The 20981-nt window shown below is 36.1% G+C and overlaps 1 protein-coding gene across 2 annotated transcripts in view; it reads left to right on the top strand.

Annotated features, from left to right (window-relative positions):
• SENP6 (SUMO specific peptidase 6) overlaps positions 1-20981 on the top strand; it is a 71491-nt gene that overhangs the window by 23623 nt on the left and 26887 nt on the right. The window contains exons 3-8 of one of the 2 annotated variants that reach the window (XM_027713592.2): positions 1977-2040; positions 2486-2628; positions 8056-8157; positions 13577-13597; positions 18132-18202; positions 20378-20517. In XM_027713592.2, coding sequence (XP_027569393.1) covers positions 1977-2040; positions 2486-2628; positions 8056-8157; positions 13577-13597; positions 18132-18202; positions 20378-20517 — 541 coding nt within the window. The remainder of the gene's footprint in view (positions 1-1976; positions 2041-2485; positions 2629-8055; positions 8158-13576; positions 13598-18131; positions 18203-20377; positions 20518-20981) is intronic. The other variant, XM_027713593.2, reaches the window with a different exon arrangement.

The following is a 20981-nucleotide window of genomic DNA, read 5'->3' as shown; positions in this document are numbered from 1 at the left end:
CAGGGGAGGTTTAGGTTAGATATTAGAAAGAATTTCTTCACAGAGGGGGTGGTCAGACATTGGAATGGGCTACCCAGGGAAGTAGTGGATTCTCCGTCCCTGGAGATTTTTAAGAAGAGACTGGATGTGGCACTCATTGCCATGGTCTAGTAACCGCAGTGGTAGTGGATCAAGGGTTCGACTTGATGATCTCTGAGGTCCCTTCCAACCCAGCTGATTCTATGATTCTATGATTTGCAGTGTGTTGCCTTCCCTCTCAGCATCCCCCTCAAATGCCCTTTGTTAAAGTGGTTGCAGTATTGTGGCATGTTGAAATCCTAAAAGTATAACCACAGGAGAAAGGAATTTTGAAAATCGTCTTGATTTTTGTATGAACTGAAGCTGAAGAATGAAAATGTTTCTAGAGGTGAAATGATCTGGCTAGGTCAGTACAGTAGGCGAATGCCAGAGCTGCAGATACCGTAGATTGCTGTTCATATCTGTGCTGCAGGCTTTTGTTTATTCTTTAGGATCTGGAAAACTTCTGAAATTGTTAAACTCGTCTTCTGATGAAGGGTTGAGAAGGCTCAGTGAACCTCCTTTGAAAGAATAATCTCTCCTGAAACAGAGTTTAAAAAATGTTGCAGTATTTTAAAATTTTAATATCCATGTGTAGTCTGTACAGAAGTACAACCATACTCTCTTGTCTTTGTTTGAAATTACTGATGATCCACTACACTGTTCATTTTCCATTGAGCACCTAGAATTGTGGTGGTCTGTGAATGAAAGGAAAATACAGCAGTGCGCCACTGTCTGTGTGTTGACGTTTACATCATTCTTGCCATATCAAGGGCAACAGTGTGCACAGTTTCAGAGTCTCCAGAAGTTTCAGAGTTTCTCTTTCCTGAAGTTTTGGAGTCTGCAGATCTCACCCTATCAGTCAAGAACTTTTTTCTTTTATTCTATGTGCTGTAGGGATATCTGTATTGTGTAAGGTGGAAAAATAAATTGTAACATAAAAGAAAATCTTATTCATTTGAGTGATTACCTAATATATATAAAGAGCTAAAGTTACTGTATATATTGCAGTCAGCATGTCATATCTGCAGCTGAGAAATGTTTCCACCTTCACCTCCATACTAGTTTCTCGTGTAGTTGTTCCCTTGGAACTCCTGGCATAACTGCTTGTATTCTTAAGTAATTTCTGCCTGAATGATCTTGATTAAAACTCTCCAAAGCATGCAATTACAAGTTGGCTAAAAGTTATGTTGTTTTCTTGTGGCCCAGAGAGAAGTAACCTTATGAGGATTGATGAGAAAGGATTATCTGCAGGTGCTTCTCTGGAAAGCAAGAATATGTTAGCCTAGACTACCTGCTGTCTGTATAAAATGTGTGATTGGGGTTCTAATTTAAATACTTAAGATTATTTGAGGGTAATTGCCTATTAATGAAAAGAATACATTCTTTTTCTTTTTAATCTTCTTCCTCATTTTAGTATTTGGGGATTACAGACATTGAAAGTACTAAAAAAACACATTTTAATGAGCAGTAGAACCAAACTGAATATGTTATTTTTAAGAAGAGATATTTTGATAGTAATCACTATGGGATAAAATTTATTTATATTAAGTTCTTCTCCTAAAACACTATGAAGTTTACAGTTTTGAACATTGATATACATGAACAAATTATGTTTTACAGGTTAATGAAATATTTGACTCAATGTAAGAATAGGATGTAAACTCTTTTGTGATGTAGTTTTGCTTTTTGTGAAATAATTTGATGTGCACTCTGAGTTCAGATTCACATAATGCATCTGATCACTGTGTTACTTATTTCATGTTCCTGTGGTTTCATGCCTGTAAATACAGTATGTGTATGATGCATTTAAATTTAAAGAGGGAAGAGAAATAAAAAACGATTTGTGTGTTTAAAATGTTTTGCTTGTGCTCTGTTGGATTACAACATATGTGCTTTTCTCTCCCACACCTGTCTAGCGAGGCAAATCTGCTCAGTTTAGATGAGAGTGATGAGCCTTTCAGTCCCAATGAAGAAAGAAAGGTAAGTAATCTCTTTATCTCATGGTGAAAATGTATCTTTAAAACATGCTAGGTTCTTAAACAATATTGCACAGTCATCTGTGCAGCATTAAAAAATGGACATTTATGTGATGGTTTAGGACCATATGCTCAAGCTGTCTATCTGCCTACCCTTAATGTTTTTGTTCCCATCTTGATTTGTATTGTAGTCTGAAAATATAAGCATGAATAACTAACGTTAAATTTAGACAATTATTACTATTTATTATATATAAATTATATATTATATTTTGTTTAGTAAGGAATCCTAGTGGGTAAGGGTTTAGGCAGTGCATTTTACGTGAAATTCAATACAAAAGCAGTTTGAAAAGGAGGCCAAAGTACTATTTATACTAATAACTTGTAAATAATTTTGTCCTTTTAATTTTATACAATTATTTTAATGTATGTGAATTCTGTTGTTACAGTCATTTCGTTGTCGGCCTGGAACTATTGGCACTAGCAGTGATTCCATAAAAGCATTTGCAAGGCGTGGCAAAGCTGGAAGCTTCAGACTTTTTAAGGGGAATGCAATCGGCCTCAACATGATGGGAAATAGCAAGAAACTTAGGTAATACATTTAGTTTTATGTTGGCTTGCCTACTTGATCATCGATACAAATCAATACTAAATAAACAGAATTTCTGGTATATTTACATTATCTGCTGTGCATTTTGAGAAGCTACACTGTGCTGTGTTTCTCAGTAAAGATAGAAAACTACATTGTTAAGGTCTTTTCTCTTCCAAAATATTTAACCCAGAAGACTACGGAAATGGAATTAGAGCATTCACTGGCATATTTGTCAGTACCTTACAAACATTGCCTGCACGTGCTATTTTTTTTTCTATACAGTGCTAGCAGATAAAAGAATATTGGTAACATCCCCATCAAGAATCTCTTCTTTCCATGACCTTGAATTGCCAAGGTTAACTCAGGATGCATTTTCTGTTTTCCTTGCTGCAAGATAGAATTTAATTTAGGAGTCAGAGACTATATCTTTAAAGGATTCAGCAAATGCCATACTCCTGTATGATAGCTTGAGCTTGTCACTTGCATTTAGTGCTGACAGGAACAGTGTTGAACCATTCAGTGTTGTACTTCCTTGTTAGTACTGTCCCTTGCTTGTAAGAGACTTATTTCTTTACTTAGCATATAAGAAAAAAAATGACATATTCACCAAACTTTCTCAGGGAGCGTTTCGTGTTACTGAAGTGCAATCAGTTTGGTGACCTTTGCAGGAAGGAAAAGTTCATGAGATAGCTAGCTAGCTATAATTGGAGCAGTCATCAAATATCCAACCTCTGTGTGGCTGCATGAGGGATGTTCTTGTCTTTGTTCTTTCATGCTGATCCCTAAGAGCATTGTTGGTTAGTGAGACCATTCTTATCACGAAGTCACTCGAGAAAATAAATCCTTGAAGTCCTATGTGATGTGTATCCTCTCCTGCTGTTTTGATCTTTGAACCTGATGTCTTGACTAATGGGATGTTATTTGGAACTTTAAAAAGTTGTTTTAAAAATAAAATTTATTTAATAACGGCAAGTTTTTTGTTATAGGCTAAAAGAGCCTTGCACAGAGGTCTGTTATTTTTCAGCACATTCAAACACTTCTTTGTCAGCTCTTGCCGTCTCTGAACATGGGTACTTCCTTCTGTCCCTCTATTAAATTCTTTTTACATTTACACAAATTAGCACAGTACTTCATTGTCCTTGATTTATGCTGTACAAATAATGTTTTGGGTTTCAGTCTTTTGATTTTTTTTTTGTATACACAACACATTTATAAGATTATATCCAGATTTCTGTCTTAATCCTCTTCAAATTTACCAGTTCTTACAGAATCACCCTGGTCATTTCCATTCTTTAGGATTCTGTTCTTGAACATAGACATGAAGATAAAAGTAACTTTTAGAAATCTGGCACGTCTCCTTTGATCTGGTTTAATGAAGAAGCCTGTGCATGCATATTATATTTGGTTGGTGTTTTGAGTACACCTAACCATTTTAAACAAGTAACTCAGATTTTCCTCTGTCTGGCTGTGGGATTTGTAGTGAAATCCAACATTACTGTGTAATTTTTCTTCATTTTCTGTTAAAGCAGTCATACTTCACTGTGTCCATTGTTTTGATGACGTTCCAGAACAGAATTGTTTTTAAAATAAGTAGTTACTGAGGTTTTTTCAGATGGTCTAAGCATTTAGATCAGACATTCTGTTACCTGGACTGGGACTGCCTTCTGTTGACAAGTAATACATTATAAACCCAAGACCTAGTATGATTTATAAAATTCAACTAAAAAACTGTGGCATGTAAACAGGCATCCACTCTCTGTCTAGTACTGAGCTGCATACTGAATTTAAATGAAAAATATAAGTATTCTCTTCCTCTTAATAAACTGTCATTGATGAAGAATTTTAGTTGTGAATAACAGATGTGTAGAGGCCACTGTGACAGTTTCTCAGATTTTGGTCTCTGAGTCTGCTTGGAAATGTGATTATGCTCCAAGTGATTATCTTGAGTTAATAACTTATTTGTGATAGTGTTGTATCTTTCATAACACATGCATCAGTAAAGGTTTGTGGTCTGGTCCCTGCAGTGATGACCAGTGGTGTGTTCACTTTGACATGCAGAATGAAAGGTGATTAATAGTTACTCCATCAGTATTTGAACTCTTCAGCTAGAGAAGATTCTGGAAGTTGATCATGCAGCTAAGCTGCTAAATTAAATACAAGAAGATCAGATACTTAATGTTCTTGATCTGTTCATGGTGATTTTTATCACAGTGGTGAAGTCTTTTTTTCCACCTTATTTGCAGAATAGGCACTAAAAACTTCAGATCAGTGAGGCTTTACTTAAATGAGTAGTACTGTAGTATAATAATCCCTAAAATTCAGAGGGCGAGTGATAGGAAGAAGGGATATGCAAGGACAGTGAGAAGAAGTTTTTGGTGTATATATCCACTTACATCTACAAAAAGTTCAACCAACCAAGAAGTTATGGTCTGTTAGCTGATTAAGGAAATCCAGTATCAAACTCTAACTTAACCATAATGCTTTTGTTTGTATTTTTTAATCGTGAGGTCTTACTTTAAATTGCTTTTATCTTTGCTAGTTTTCAATAACTTCTGTCAAAATTTCTCAAATTAAGTCCCTTTTACTTTTTGTGGGGTAATGTTTTATTACAAAAGTTATTTGATGAACAGCAGAATTAATGTACTCTGTAGTTGTGTCCGGTGTTTTTGGTTGTGCTTCCATTACTTCTAGATTCATCCCTTTGCCCAATGAAGGATTCTTTTGTGCTTTGCCTCTTGAATTTGGGGTGTTAAGAAGTCCATAGGATCAGCTTATCAGTTGATAGAATCTGATAGTGTAACATCAGAGCGCTTCAAGTCATTGTGTGGTTTCTGAGATAACGTTAATGAGACATATAGTGTTAATATATTGTAAGTTCTTTGAGACTTCTAGAACATTTGTTCTTTCCAGGAGCTTTCTGACCATTATATCATCCCGGTTTTAATGTCATATCTTAATGAAACTGTGCTGAAACTTGCAAACTCAGGTTTCAGTTCTGATGTGCCCATTTTGCAACTTGCTAAGACTTAATGATTGAATTTTCTGGTATTTCTCTCTGCGCGGGGTATGTTCTCTTCAGAGAACAAGATTATAGAGCAGATTGCATTTTACGGCTGTTTGAGTTGGAAATATCTGATGCCGTATGAACCATTTAGGTCTGCCATCTAGAACGATCTACTTTGACTCAAACCTGATTCCCGAGCAGTTTGTGATACTCTATTCCAGCACCTGCTGGAGTTTCTCACTACCTGAATGTGAGGCAGAAAGCAGAAGTGCTGCCTTAACATTTTTTTCTACTGTGGGGGCACAAGACAGAGTTTCGTAATCATGATAGTTTAGCAAAGCTCAGATCCAACAAATACAAAGATAAAACATGAGATAGGTGTTTAAAGGCTTGCTTGCTTGCTTGTTTAAACTCCTTAGGCTTTAAGCCTTTGAGAAGACATTTCTGCACTCTGCTTCTGTTTTCTTTTTCGAAGACATTAAACTGAAAGCCAAAGAGGATTTGAGACACTCTAAAGTATTTAGGGCAAGTAGCTGTCAGCTTTTTGTTTCTCAGGTGGCAACATTAAACAGAGAGTCGACTGTAAATTGGTCTGGCTGATGACTGACCAGCTGGAGTTGCATAGTCTTGCCTTGGAAGCATCTGGGATGAATGTGTTTATTTTCAAGAGGTTGGTGTTTGAATAGGCTGCTATTAGGTTAATTTTCAGGAAGTTGAACTGTTAGATCATTTTTAATGTTTCTAAACTTCCTATTCTAGAAAAGAGAGTTTTACCATTTGGTTTTGATAAGTCTTATTCTGTTATGTTCATGGTTGTGTTATGATCAGTCAGATCATAATAGTTATCTTAGGATCAGTCAGAAATGCTCTGAAAGCTTCTAATCTTGACTTAAGATATTCCATATAAGGCTCCCAAAAGGGTTTGTAATGCTAAACTGGAATGTAATAAGCAAACTAACAGTTTGCTCACTTTCATCTTTTGGAGGAATGTAAAGGAAGGATTAGGAATTGATTGTCAACTTTTTTGAGAATTTTGGTACTTCAGGGTTGTTTTCATTGCTTGTAACAGGACAAACAGCAGGATAGTATTTCTGAGAAATATTATTAATCAGAATGCCTTTTCACATAATTTTATTTAGTGCAACTAAAAATTCCAAGCAATTTTAAAAGCAAAATTTAAGCACTCTATTTCTATAATTTTAAACAGTTTGCATCATCAACATGCACTCTGTTAAAGTTGTGTGTTTTTTGAACATTTCAAGCATAGTAATGTGTGTCCTGTCACAGCAGCGTTCAGGATAATTGTTAGGGTCTAATGGTCTTTGAAGGAGTACTGTATTATTGATCTGCTGTATCTTAATGTCAGCTTGTACTAGAGAGAGTAATGGTAAGAAATCTTCTCTCCAAAATTAGTGGTTTTACATCACTCACTCATTCATGGCTGGGCTTCGCGAACGAAGATTTGGGAAGGTCTCTACCCACGTTTGTTGCAAGCGCGTTGGTGGCTAAAAAGGCCAATACGAGACAGGCATGACCGGTTGCAAAAGGCACAGCAGAAAGACTCCTTAGGTGGTATATTCTGCAGGGCACGATTCTTTCTGCGTTGTCTTTTCTCCTCAAGGGTGATCCTGCGTGCGTTCTCAAAAGCATCAGCAGCGTTATAGATGGTGTGTCTCCAGACCTCCCGATTGGAGGCCAGAGTAGACCAGTTATGTTGATCAATATGGCCAAGGCTGAGATGTTGTTTCAGGGATGGTTTTACATAGTAATGAGATAAAAGTCAAAAGGCAACAAATGAAGAAACCAAAAAAATGCTAAAATACATGGGTGAATGGAGTCCTGCTAGGGTATTCAAGTACCTGAGGATCTTGCTTTTTTCATTTTGAGATGTGTTGTTTTGTTTCAGTTACAAGCCATTTTACATCCATAAATTTGTGGCATTTATTTTCTCTTATGAGTAATGAGGGAATTTGCTGAATGTACATTTCAATCTGCTCACGTGTTATGCCCCTTAAGTTGTATTAAAGAAGTTAATATTATGCCTTAATAATATGAGAAGTGGAAGTATAAAATTAATTATAAATGGTTACAATTCATTACAAATGGCAGCGTCTTATTGCAGTTCAGGGTTGAGTAAAGTAGAGCTGGTTCCTAGTGTTCTGGAAGCTGATAAAATTTTAAAAAATCTTTACCTTTTCTTCCAGGAGAAAAAAAATAATATATATTCCTATTTGTCTGTTTTATGATAGGGCTGAATGGTTTTATGCCTGTAAAAGAATCCTAACAAGTTGTATTAGTGGTTCAGAAATACTTTGATTTTTGGTTTCGTATGGCTGTTCTTATAAAAGTAGGAAACCACAGTTTTTAGCTGACTGTACAAATATACCAGAGTCTTTTCTTAAACATTTTTTGTATGTTTGCAGTGAAAATGCTCAGAATATGTCTGGTCCTGTAACTGTGGTACATGGCAGACGTTTTCACCATGCGCATGCACAGACAACAGTAGTAAAAACAGCAGCCCAAAGGTAAGACTAATTACATTTGTTTCTCCAGATATTTCAGTTGTAAAAAGTCCGCTCTGATTTTGTATGTAATGGTTTTTCTTATGCTATGAAGTGTTTTAAGAAAATGTAAGTAATCATATGGCTGCATTCTTGATTATGAGCTTTGATCTTAATTACTAAAGTTTCATGAAATCATATTTCAGGAATTATTATCATATAATATTAGAATTTACTCATTTTAAAACACACTATGGCACATAGCAGGAGAGCATCTGCTAACATAAGTATTTTTAGAAAACACTTTGAAATGAACAAATATAGTATAGAGTAGAAAATCACATAACTGACAACATGATCAGTAAATACTAATTTGCAGCAACTCCAGCTTGTATAAGATCCATCTAAAGATTAAATTATAGATCTGTTGATCGCATATAGTCTATATATACAGCATAAAACATAAAAACTGGAAAGTCTTACAAAAGCAAAGTTTTGCATTTATTTGAGAGGATGACTGGAAACTGGGGAACCTTTCTGAACTATGCTGAATTGAACTTCATTGATTTGAGAACTTGAAACCCCATCAGATTTCTCTAAATTGCAGGGTTGTTTTTAGATGTTTTTAACATGCTTTTCACACCCAGTGTGTCAAAAACATATAAGATAACCACTGCTTTAAGGATTTTTTTTTTAAAGTTTATCCATTCAGAACTCTTTTTATGTATGAATTGCATGGATTTCCACCATCCCACGTGAATGCTGTCTCCTCTCAGTATTGTCTAGCTTCCTTTTTCTGCCTTCTTTTTTTCTCTCTATTTTTTAGCATAGATTTTTTGGGGTGGTGGGATCATGTGTAGCTATGCTTTTTTTTCATCCCACTTCCCTCACTTGGATTTGCTAACTTCAGAAGAACAAAGCCCATATACTAAGGAGAATAAATTATGTGATCCAAACATGTATTAGTGTAATCTGGCATTGAAGAAACAGAGTGAAAAAGGGGTTTCACAGTCACAGAATAATAGAATCACTGAACAGTTTGGGTTGGAAGGGTCCTTTAAAAAGGTCATGTAGTCCAACTGCTCTGCAGTGAGCAGAGACATCTTCAATTAGATCAAGGTTGCTCAGAGCCCCATCCAACCTGACCTTGAGTGTTTCCAGGGATGAGGCATCTACAACCTCTTGGGGCAACCTGTTACAGTGTTTCACCACCTCATTGTGAAGAACTTCTTTCTTCTACCTGGTCTGAATCTACCCTCTTTTAGATTAAAACCATTACGCTGTTGAAATAGGCCCTGTTAAACTCTTTGTCCCCATCTTCAGGCCCCCTTCAAGTACTGAAAGGCTGCAGCAGGGTCTCCCTGGAGCCTTCACTTCTCAAGCTGAACAACCTCAACTCTGTCAGTGTTTCCTTATGTGAGAGTTGCTGTCTTGTCCAGTCCTTGAAGACTTAGACCATTGTTGCCTCCTTCCATTTCAAACAGTACAGTAGTCTGTAAATGTTATATAGCATGGACATTTCCAACCCCTCAGTAATAGCAGATGCAGTAGTAGGTATCTCTCTTCTCTTTATATTTCTCTCAGTTCTTTCAATCATTGCAAGACTGGGTTGACTAAGAAGGATTGGCAGAGTTTTTGCCATGAATTAAACTGAAAGATGAGGTTTATGTTATCAGTGTGGTTTAGGCTGAACCAGCTGTGCTCTTTTTTTCTTGCATGAAGTCCTTTTTAGAATATTATCAAGTTTCCGTTGAGTAAAGTATGGCACATCTTTAAGCATACATGCCCTTACCTTTCTGGTGGGGTTTGTTTGTTTGTGTTTGTGCTTGCTTTTGTTTGGTGGTGGGGATTTTTTGTAATTCTGAGGGATAAAATCTTGATCTTCAGTGCTAATTAAAATGATTTGAAGTAAGCATAATCACACAAGACTGCTTTGAATGTTGACCTTGATAATACTGGTGTATTTGATTAAGCTTTGTTGTGAGATGGTTTTTTGAAACAGCCAGTCAAGATGGATTCATCGTACCAAGTTGAGTGCCATAGGTTTCTTCAGCCTGCTCCAGAGATTCTTAATCTTCAGGGGATATTAGACTTGCCTGATTGCCTTTCTTGCCTATGGGACTTGCTTCTTTTTAACCCTACAGTGTAATGTGAAGAAAAAAAGGGTAGTGACCTGGTACGTGTGACGTGCAGAAAGCAAGCTAATGCATAATGTGAGAAGTCAAGCCATGTTTTGCTGAAGCCAGAGTGACTGGGGGTGGGGGAGAGGCTAACCCTTGTTTCTTGCTTGTAGCTGCTTATTGCTTAGATGTGGTTTAGACTGTTCCTTGCCATCTGCAAGAGTTGTTAAGAACCAGTAGGAAAGGTTATGCTAAAGACTTGCCAAAAAAGGCAGAAGATGAAGGGGGGAGGGAGACTTGGGGCAAAGTAGGCGGTCCAGAATGTGAGTCCCTGAGTACCCAGCCAATGGGAAAGGGGACAGGTACCACCCCCGGCTGGGGAGGAGATAAAAGGTTGCCCATTTTAGTGTGTGGGTGTGTCCCTAGAGAGAGATGCTGGGCACAGCTGACTAATTTAGTAAGGTAGTTTTGCTTTGATGACTTTGTCCCCTCTCAAATTTATCAAGAAGTATTTCTCACAATAACATAGGCTGAGTATTGGGTGAAGTAATTGGATAGTAGTCATCTTGAGTGTTTCTAGTATGTTTTCTTTTAGGATTGTTATTGTAATTCACTTATATTAGCAACAGAAAATTAACTCTTATGCTAGGAACATTTTGGAGTTTTAAAGGCAAGAAATTGTCAAAACAATCCCATATGAAATGTGTAATATTTTTTGGTAATGTATTTTTTGTTGTGTAGGAGTTTTTTTATCCTTTTTTGCTAGTCTTTACTGATATTAGGCATTAATTGAATTTAAAAGTAAATGCTGTGATGGTGATTCCTTAAAAAGGACTATATGCAGAAAATGTGAGTGGCAAACCAAGAATAAAATTATAGGTATATATTGAGACAGAAAAGCTCGTAGCGTGGAAATTGTGTCACCTGTAAATTAGCGTAGAAAAAAACCCCACAACACCTTAGAGCTCAGAGTTGGGTTCCTTGTTTGCATTTGTGGAATTGTGTTATGGTGTGGTGATCACTAACAATATGGAGAAAATAATTTTATCTAACCTAATCTATTGTACATAAACTTATGGTAGATTTTTGAAAGGATAACAAAAAATAAAAACATGATTAGATTAGTTCTGAGCAGTTTGCGTCTCTGGCACTGATGTTACAGATTCTGTTATTTATACTGGTTTTTTTGAGTGGGGATAGTATCACATGTGGGAAGCTAATTATGCAATTTAGTTGTAATCTCTGTCAAGTTGAATTTGAAGTTTGTGATTTGTACAAAGAGGTATTTCTTACCTCTTTCTGCAAGTTTTTTGCACGTGCATGTTAACTTAGAGCCTGGCTGAGTATCGACTGCACTCATATTTAAAATAAAGTTTCTAGTGCAACAAAATTGATATTTCAAAGTAATATTATGATGAATATTATTCATGTTTTTTCCAGTGGAATCTGGGGATTAAATTAAAATTTGTTCACTTCTGATACAACGGATTTTTAGATATAGCTTGGCCTAGTGTTGTAGTTAGTTCAAACTATTTTGCTTCATTTAATAAATACATAGTTTTGTCTTGTGCTATTGACTGACTGTTCTGTAAAACTTGGCACTGAAATAGCAAGTATGTACAGCATGTGTAAGAAATTTTATGCATGAGCTGCATGAAGCAATTGGTAGGGACACTGATCATTATAATTCCTGTATCTGTCCGAGGTTCTAATTTCATAATCTTTGTGATATGTAAAAAGGAGAATTCATTTAAATCTATTATATTAATAAGGGATTTTAAAACAAGCAAGGCATCTAATATATTGACAGTGTACAGTATCAGGCATTCTAGAATTCTTTTCCTGCCTTTAAGTTTCCCTAGTATTAAGCATGTGTTCCTTCAGAATGAGATTCTTTACAACACCTATAAAGAGGTAATCCAAATTTCGTCTTAACTGTGCCAAGGATACAAAGATAGTGGATATGGCTCCATGCAGACATGGTTTGAATCTGACTGGATTTAAAAACTGAGATGTGGCCTGCACAAAAGCAGCATTTATTGTTTGTTAAGGCTAGATCTTGTTAGAAGCAATTTTTCCCCACCTTCACACATCATTGGCCGATTACCTGCACCCCAGTCTAAGTTGCTGTGGTCACATTCAGCTTTGAAGTCCTTTTACTCTCTACCCAGAGCACTGTGGAGATGGAATGTGTTTTCATACTGCATTCTGTAGGATTATCATGACTATGTTCTTACCTGCCTTACTTCCACTCCTACCGTTTTCTGAGTAACAAGAGAATTAAAGTTTGCTCTGTTTTTGTGTTTTGTTTGTGAAAAGAAAAGGAGCATGAGATTTTATTACTCTGTAATAATAGTATTCTGTTTAGTGTGACTGAAGTAAAACAGGAAACAATTTGAATTTGTTCTGTTTTAGAACACCGTTAGTGTAATGCATATGTGACAGAAGGTCATTAGGCTTTGGACGGTTGGGAGGAACAGTCACGTTGATTAAAAGCTTGCAGCATTCCATATTGCAAATTTTGAAGACAGGAGACATAAAGATGCTATTTTCAGGTTGTCTGAATGCTATGCTTAGTTAGATCTATTTTTATATCAGTGTTGGTATACAGAGGACTAGAGTTGTGAGCATCAGCTACATTCCGTTTTATGTTAACTTACGTTAAAGGAGATGCTTGTGAAACTAGTTCCTAAATATTTTGTAAGACTTTTTTTTTAGCCCAAACCTCAGAAAGAGGTTTCTGTCTATTTTTCTCTAGCTTTTGCATGTGGTTTCTTAAATATTTAAAGACTACTTTCTGAAATCTTTTTCTCAATTAAACACTTTAAATATTTTTTTTAATGGTTTGAAACAAGTTCTTACATGATTTTTTTTAATCCTTTGTATGGCAATTGGGGATTGTTTTAATGGTTGGCCTCTGTCTTTGAGGTCTTTTCCAACCTTAATGATTCTGTGATTGGAAATGAGACGTGATCTTAATTCACATATTAGGATTCTGTCTTACCATCTTCTACATTACAAGTGAATTGACATGACCAGGTTAAGATGAGAATTAATCGAATTTTACACACTGAAAAAGAGTCAAGTCAATGTATTATTTAGACCACTGACTGTCGCTGTCTTTGAAGTAACATTTGTGCGTTTCTAATCACTCTTACAAAAATGCGATAAAAAATTATAGTGCTTGTTTGAAAACTAGTCCAGTGAGTGCAAGAGACAATGAAACAGTTATAGCTTATATTTAATAACCTTTGCATTTAGTGATGTACAACACATATGGGGCTTTGCATCTTATATGTTTTTTTCTTTTTTCATATTTTAAGCAATCTGGACCGAAAGGAAAGGTAAGCTTACTGTTGATCAAATGAGCATGGCAATGAGCATTAAGTAAATTAACTGACTGAGTGCTGTAGCAATGCTAGTTAAAGAATATTTAATCCAGGAAATCATATCTGCTTATGTGTAATGGGGGTTGGTTGTGTTTTGCTCTGTTTTTGTGGTTCACTTACTCTCTTTGACTGAAAAAGGACTTTTACATTCATCTCTAAATAATGCTGTGTTAACGTGAACTTGAGGTGCATTTCCACTGGAACTTTATCTCTCTATTCATATAACCAGTGTCATATTAGGTAAGCGTTCTGCTAATTCTTTTTGTAAAGCAGCAAACTTTGTGTAATAGAATGATTCTGAAGCAGATCTTAGTAGGCTGTTTAACAACTTTCATCTCAGCTTGGTTTGAATAGCATTAAAGATTTTTGTTGCATTACTGTGTATATTCATGAAGTATATATGTTAAAACAATTAACAGAAAATGTATAGCAAAAACAGACACACTGGTTTTTGATTGCTCATTTCAGGCTCGTTTCTCACTTGTTTTGCATCTGGTTTATTGCTGTTAATATTTTGTTAGCAGTGTGAAATACCATACAATTGTTTTTCTTCATACGTAGTTTATAATTGTATGTTAGTGGAAATGTTTTGTGGATAGTAAGGAATTCATTGAGTTTTTATAAATATCTTGTCTACGTAGGTGATTTTTGGCAGTATGAGCTTGATACCAGGTTGATTTGTTTAAAAAGTGTATATAATGTTTAACCATTAATGATAAAAATAACACAGTTCTTTGTGAATTCAGGATTTTCCAAATTTACTTCAAATTCAGTAATAAAATCAAGCCTTTCTGGTTTACTGCCTTTTGTTACTTCTTAAAAGAACTATCAAACTCACCAGCCAGTTAGTGTCACTGAATGGCATAGAAGACAAGGGTTGCATTCCATGCTGGTGTGATCTTAATTTTCTCATGGGGATACCTGCTGCTTCTTAACCCAATACTACTGGATGCATTCTTTTTTTCTTTCCCTGCTTTTTGTTGCTGTCCTAGCAGGGGAAGATGATGTAGGCAGGAGCTGCTAAATGTGGTTTTCAGCATTACTTTCATGATAAGTACAGCCACAACTCCTGACTTTCTGGGCCAGATGGGGTTACTGACCTGTGTACTAAAAACCCTGTTCCCAGTGCTGCTCCTTTTCTTTTCAGCTTTTGACTTTTTCACTCTGTTTTTCCTATAAGACATGCTGAAGGTAAATGTTACCTCAGCAGCTTGGTGCTTCAGTCTTACCATGCTTTACTCTTCTTTTGTGTAATGATGTAAAAACCAACAGCCTGCCTGCAGTGGTGTATCTCCAAATAGTAGCATACAGAAGCAGAGGAAAGGTTGAATAAGGTGACCTCTCAAAGAGGCAGGCTGCACATTAAACACAGCTCTTGTGTAAGCCTGCACCTCAACAAAGTTAGGAGTTGGTGCAAGCTTTTTGATGTGGTGTGCCAAATCGTGGGTGGCACTGTCTCCTAAATTCCCAGATCCAGCTGTTTCTTAATGTTTATTTCTTTCTGGCATAGCCAGAAATTGTGGTCCTGCCCTTTCCCCTGCCCCCCTTTTTTGTTTTTTGTTTTTCTAGAGAAGAAATGAAGTGAAAATGTCAGTTAGGCTAGGGGGTGTTGTGGAGGTCTGTCTAGCAGTCCGATGTGAAGATGTTAAGGTCCAATTCCACCAGTAAAGGAATATGGCAGTGATCATGAGTGTTTGCTTAAAATACAAAATCAGTGACACCATTCTGTCTGGGCAAAACATGCTTGGTCAAGAATACTCTAGGACTTAGCTGTTAAGATATGTCAAAAGTTCATGACTCTGCACAATCCAGACTGCCTCAGTATTCGGTCATGTCTGTTGCAGAAACAGCCCGATCTTTCTTGGTACTGTGATTAATGTTTTGTGTTTGATGCTTTACTACTTCTGGAGATTGCTTTTATCAAATACTGGTCTACTTCCCTTGTACTTAAAGGTATTAAAAGTGCTTATAATGGATGAGATAAATGAGATGCCTAAAATTGTTTAACCTCTTAGAATGGAGCCTTGTTCTTCAAGCAAAATCTGAATCTCATAAATATTTTTAGGAAATGTAACAGGCAAAAAAAAGTATATTTTAAGTATTTGCTAGGATGGTAGGAACAGCAATCAATATTGTATTTCTTGGGGGTTTTAACTGTTATTGTATTTCTTGGGGTGTTTAACTGTTAGACACAGTATGTAGGTAGTCTTGCATCTTGATCTGTTCAGGTGTTTGATCTCTCAGTTACTCCTGTTGAAATGGAAGACTTAGTTTTGGTTAGGGTTTAACAACATGGTAATTGAGGATGTGTCGTGTTCAATTTAAAAAACCACCATAGTTTCCATTCTGTTTCTGCACTCACATGCAATTAAATGAGTGCTTTACTGGAGAAGGTATTAATGGATCTGCAAGTGTTCAGATGGCAATAGACATTGTGCTGAGAGGGGCACCTTAGTGCTGTAGTCTGTAAAAACTTTGTGGTGGTGGGCTCTGCCTTCCTGTTTGTGTGTGGGTTTTTCGGGAAAGGAAACTAGTAGGAGGCACTTTGTGTTTCTGCCTTCATGTGCGAGGGCTGTCACTGTCTCCAAGAAAGCATTTTTTTTTTCAGATGAAATCTGAAATTAAGTAGTGATTGAAATCATCTTTTCTTTCTAATTCAAAGCAACTTCAAGCCTGACCTTGAATTGCTAACCATGCTAAACTTTGCTGGGAAGCCTCAGTTGATTTGGAGCTGGTTTTTGTGAGTTAGGTTTGGGTGCCGCTGCTTCATTGTGACCATATGAGTAACAATTCTGTATTGTAGGAGAAAAAAGATACACGTTTTTTGCTAGCTCTTCTGTATTCTTGCAGGTGTTTGGCCATTGAATAGGTATCAATATGAGTCTATGCTGCTAACATAAAATTCAGACAGGGGTAGATAATGCTACTGTATTCTGATTTATTGTAAAAGAATTATTTAGCCATATATGGTAAATAATGAATTTATCATCTTAAAAAGATAAATATATATTGCATGTTAAAAATGTAATACAATCTTGTTTGATTCTTAGAAGAAAAATTGTAAACTAGAAATGTCCAGAGACTTTGAATTGTTGACTACATTTTAGACGAAATTTTAGTATTCTAAATCTGCCATATCATTTACTTTATTGTTTGTTTTCAATTAAATGACAAATAGTTTCAATATTGTTTCTCTGAAATATAATTTCAGTGTTAGAAAATAATTTTTCTAAGAGTGATTATATTCAAAACAAGACATGTTATGAAATACTACTGAAAGGTAATTATGACTTGTCAGGCAATAGCTGTTAGTTAATAATAAAATACGTGAAGACCCTGAGAAATATTACCTTGAAATGCAGAAAATTCAAAGTTTTTATAATTTGATGCGTTAGGAAATGCTGTCCTGGAAGAAATAAAATCTTATTTTATTAGTGCTGAAGTCTATATCAGCCATAGCCAAATTTTTTTCAGATGGGTCCTCAAAATTAAGCTGTTAGTTGGCAATGTTACTGCCTACAGCTGTGTGCTTCACTCCTTTGCTGTTGGTTGTAATCAGAGGTAGCAGGATGGGATGTGTGTGGCCTATTTGCAGCCCATTGCTTAACTTGCCAATAAAACCAGTTTCTGCTGACGTTGTTGGCAAGGCCTCCTGTGTTTCAGGTGCATGCCATCTTCTATTATGACAGGAACAGTAACCTACAGCTTCAGGGCAGAGGAAGCACTGAGAAAGAAAAGTGCCACAAAAAGTAACCAAGATGCAGTGAACTTCAGGAATCTTAATTTGGTAGTAGCATAATTTGATGCATGTGTATGTAAACTGAAAATATCTTTCAGGAAACTTAAAGAAATCTTACTATAATGCCTTGTATTGCAGTAATTTGCACAAAAAATATGTGATATCTTTATTATGCAAATTACACCAACAGAAGTTTTATTATCCAGTAATTTGTCTAAATTAATTACAATATTTTAAAAACAAATATATAGGAACTATGTTTTATCCTGTGTTGTTCTTTCTGGTTTCTGGCCAGAACAGTTTTTGATGTCAGATCTCTTCCCTCTGTTTTGCATCTTCTTTTCCTGTTTTTTAAGTTGTGGAACTTGTGGAATCTACTTTAATATTAAAATAATATTGTTTCTATTCTTGGCTTTTAAAAGTATCTGTCTTGTATTTCTTGAATGACGAGGAGGGGGGGAAGATACAGGCTTCAGTATTTGGAGACTTGGGTCTGCAAGTGAGAGACTCCTGAACTATTGATTATTATCAGAAGAGATTTAGATTAGAAACACTTCCAAGACATTTACTGTGGCTGTTCCTAGCATTCTGGCAATACTTTTTTAAGTGTACAAATAGTATGTAATAGAGAGAAGTTACTTATTCAGAGCTTTCAGATACATTTCAGGTTTATTTTGTTAATGTATAATTGTGACTAAATTATAATGGTGTCTGTCGAAAGAACAACCATACATCTAATTAATTTTCCAGAAAAGAATACCCACCTCAGCTTCAGAAAGTAGAGGCAGACCACATTAGATTACCACGGTCACAAGGAGCGGGTAAGTTATCTTTAGAGTTCTCATTTCTTTTAAGCAGAATAATTTTTTGAATATGAGTGTGTTGCCAAATCTTACATAACCTTTAGTGTGTGTGTACATATATATATATTTATAGCCTTACATCATGTTATTCTGGCTTTATACAAGTTTGTGCATGAAGTGAGCACTTTGCCCTTTTTGACAGATTTCTGTAACTGGTTCAGTCTTGTAGTAAGTAATTTTAAATTAGGCTTCAGTTACTTTAGAAACAAGAGAAATAAGGGAAAATTTAGAGTCACAGAATTGGAGATGGAAGAGATCTCTGGAGATCATCCAGTCTGAGCCCAGGCCTCCAGCTTGTTTGTGAATTATTGATGAGGAACTTCTGTAGTAGTGTTAGTATGAGAACAATAGGACATGGTAACCAACAAACACTTGGTATATTGATACACTGAAGGAGTTAATAGAAGAGCAGCATCAGCACTGCTTTGTACCTCAGCTTTTAGGGAAAATTGATGGAGGTGCAATAGAGAAAATGTAGCTTGTCTTGAGGTGTGGAAATTGTGAAACTGGAAAAGAAAATTCACTTTTGTGTTTTGTTAAGCTTTGTTAGTACAGATACACTCTGTAAACCTGCTATTCAGCTGCATAGCCATCTCCACTGGCAAGTTGTTTTGCTGTGCCGTTTTAGGTTAAATGTTAAGTAGAATTTCAGCAGTACTACTGAAAAGTAAGTTAACTTAGAAAAAACCCCACCTTTTATTGTTTCTTTTTTGAAAACAAGGTATTCTTTAGTTTTGAGATGTGGTCTGATAGGATGTTTGTGAGATCATCAGTATGTATACTGAAAAAGTATTCATAACTTTTGAAAAAAAGACAGTCTTAAAAAAAGTTCCAACATGGAGACTGCAATTAAACTAGGGAATATAAGTCGCACTTTTACTTTAAATCTAATTGAGGCACTCTTGTACAACATATTCCCCTTCTTAAAATGCACAGGGTGAGATTTTAATTCATGGTTTTCTGTGTTCCTATACTCTTACAGTATTTAAATGAATGCCCCAGTATAAAACACTGTAATTCACTGTACTGTTGTGTCTTATGTTGAAGGAGTAAATCTGAAAGAGTAAATCTGCTGGTTTATACCTGGCAGTGTGCCCAGGTGGCCAAGATGGCCACTGACATCTTGGTCTGTGTCAAGAACAGTGTGGACAGCAGAACTAGAAAAGTGACAGCTCAGCACTGATGAGGCTGTGCCTCGAGTACTGTGTCCAGTTCTGGGTCCCTCACTTTAAAAAGGACTTTGGGATGCTGAAGTGTGTCTGGAAAGGACAGTGAAGCTGGTGAAGGCTCTGGAGCACAAGTCATATGAGGAGCAGCTGAGGGAGCTGGGGGTGTCTGGTCTGGAGAAAAGGAGGCTCAGGGGAGACCTTATTCCTCTCGACAACTACCTGAAAGGATGCTGTAGCCAGGTGGGGGGCAGTCTCTTCTGCCATGTCTCAGGGGAAAGGACAAGATGTAAAGGCCTTATGTTATGCCAGGGAAGGTTCAGATTAGATACTCGAAAAAATCTTTTCACTGAAAGAGTGGTTAGGCCTTGGAATAAGTTGCCCATGGAGGTGGCAGAGTCACAGTCTCTGGAAATGTTCAAGAGGTGTCTGGATGTGGCACGTGGGGATATGGTTAAGGGGTGATTATGGTGGTGCCAGGTTGATAGTTAGACTAGATGATCTTGAAAGTCTCTTCCAACCTTGATGATTCTGTGAAATTGTAATTACACAGAACATTCCCAATTATTCTAAATGCATTCATCAGTAATTCTGTAGTAAAGATTACCAACAGCATAATCTAGCATCCCCTCCTATTTTGGCAGCAGACCTTCCATTTGATCCGCAGTGAAGTTAGTATAGACTTGCAAATCCAAAGCCTCCTCCAAAGATATCAAGATACAAATTGTCACTGAGAGACACTGAGACAGCATTAGTAAAACAACATTTTTGAATTTACTTTGGGGAATTTTTTTCTTACTCATACAACAAATCATGAGACACTTGAAGCAGTGTAGTTTGTTGGAAATTTAAAAAGGTGTTTATGTTTGGTTCAAGTTAGTGTATGTAAAGAACTAAGTTGATCATAAATATAACAGTGTATGAGTGGGCATGTAACGTTAACATTTTTGCATTTTTTCTCTCCTAGACAGTGGAATGGAAAATACAGAAGACTCAGAATCAGAATGTGAAATAAAGAGAAAAGTGCGACAGAAAAGTCACTGCAATTCATATCAATCTGACTTGAGTCAATCTTCTGCTACAAAAAAATGCTTAACTCAGTCAAAGGTGGGTTAGATTTTAAAAACATGTAAAGGCTTAAGTTTAAAGATTAATGCATATTTTAAAAGCAGACTTCGAAGGGGTGAAACAAGGTTTTAAAAATCCTTAGAGTTGGAAGATTTACACAAATAAAAAAAAGTTACAATGATAGAGATATTTAAATGTTCGTATTAATACTAGCCATGAAATATTTATATTTTGATTTGAACAGAAAAAGAATTTGAAAAGAACAAGAATCTGATTTAATTGAATGGTTGATTGGTAAACTGGAGACCGATAATTTCATGATTTTCTGTACTCAAAACAGTAAAGTACTGCAAAAATGCAAGTACTTCTTACCAAGTTGCTTGCTTTTTCAGTGAAACTAGCTCTTTTGGGTATCCAAATGGTATTCTCTATGGTCTAGATGCAGCCAACCAACATGTTTTTGTCAGGAGCTTTTCTGAATATCGGACGTCAGATATTTTTGA

This window comes from Pipra filicauda, unplaced genomic scaffold, assembly GCF_003945595.2.
Source record: "Pipra filicauda isolate LSUMZ 115617 unplaced genomic scaffold, ASM394559v2 scaffold157_size4220110_pilon, whole genome shotgun sequence".
NCBI lineage: Eukaryota > Metazoa > Chordata > Aves > Passeriformes > Pipridae > Pipra > Pipra filicauda.
The sequence above is the reverse complement of the archived record's forward strand: the minus strand, read 5'-3'. Positions and strand labels throughout refer to the sequence as shown.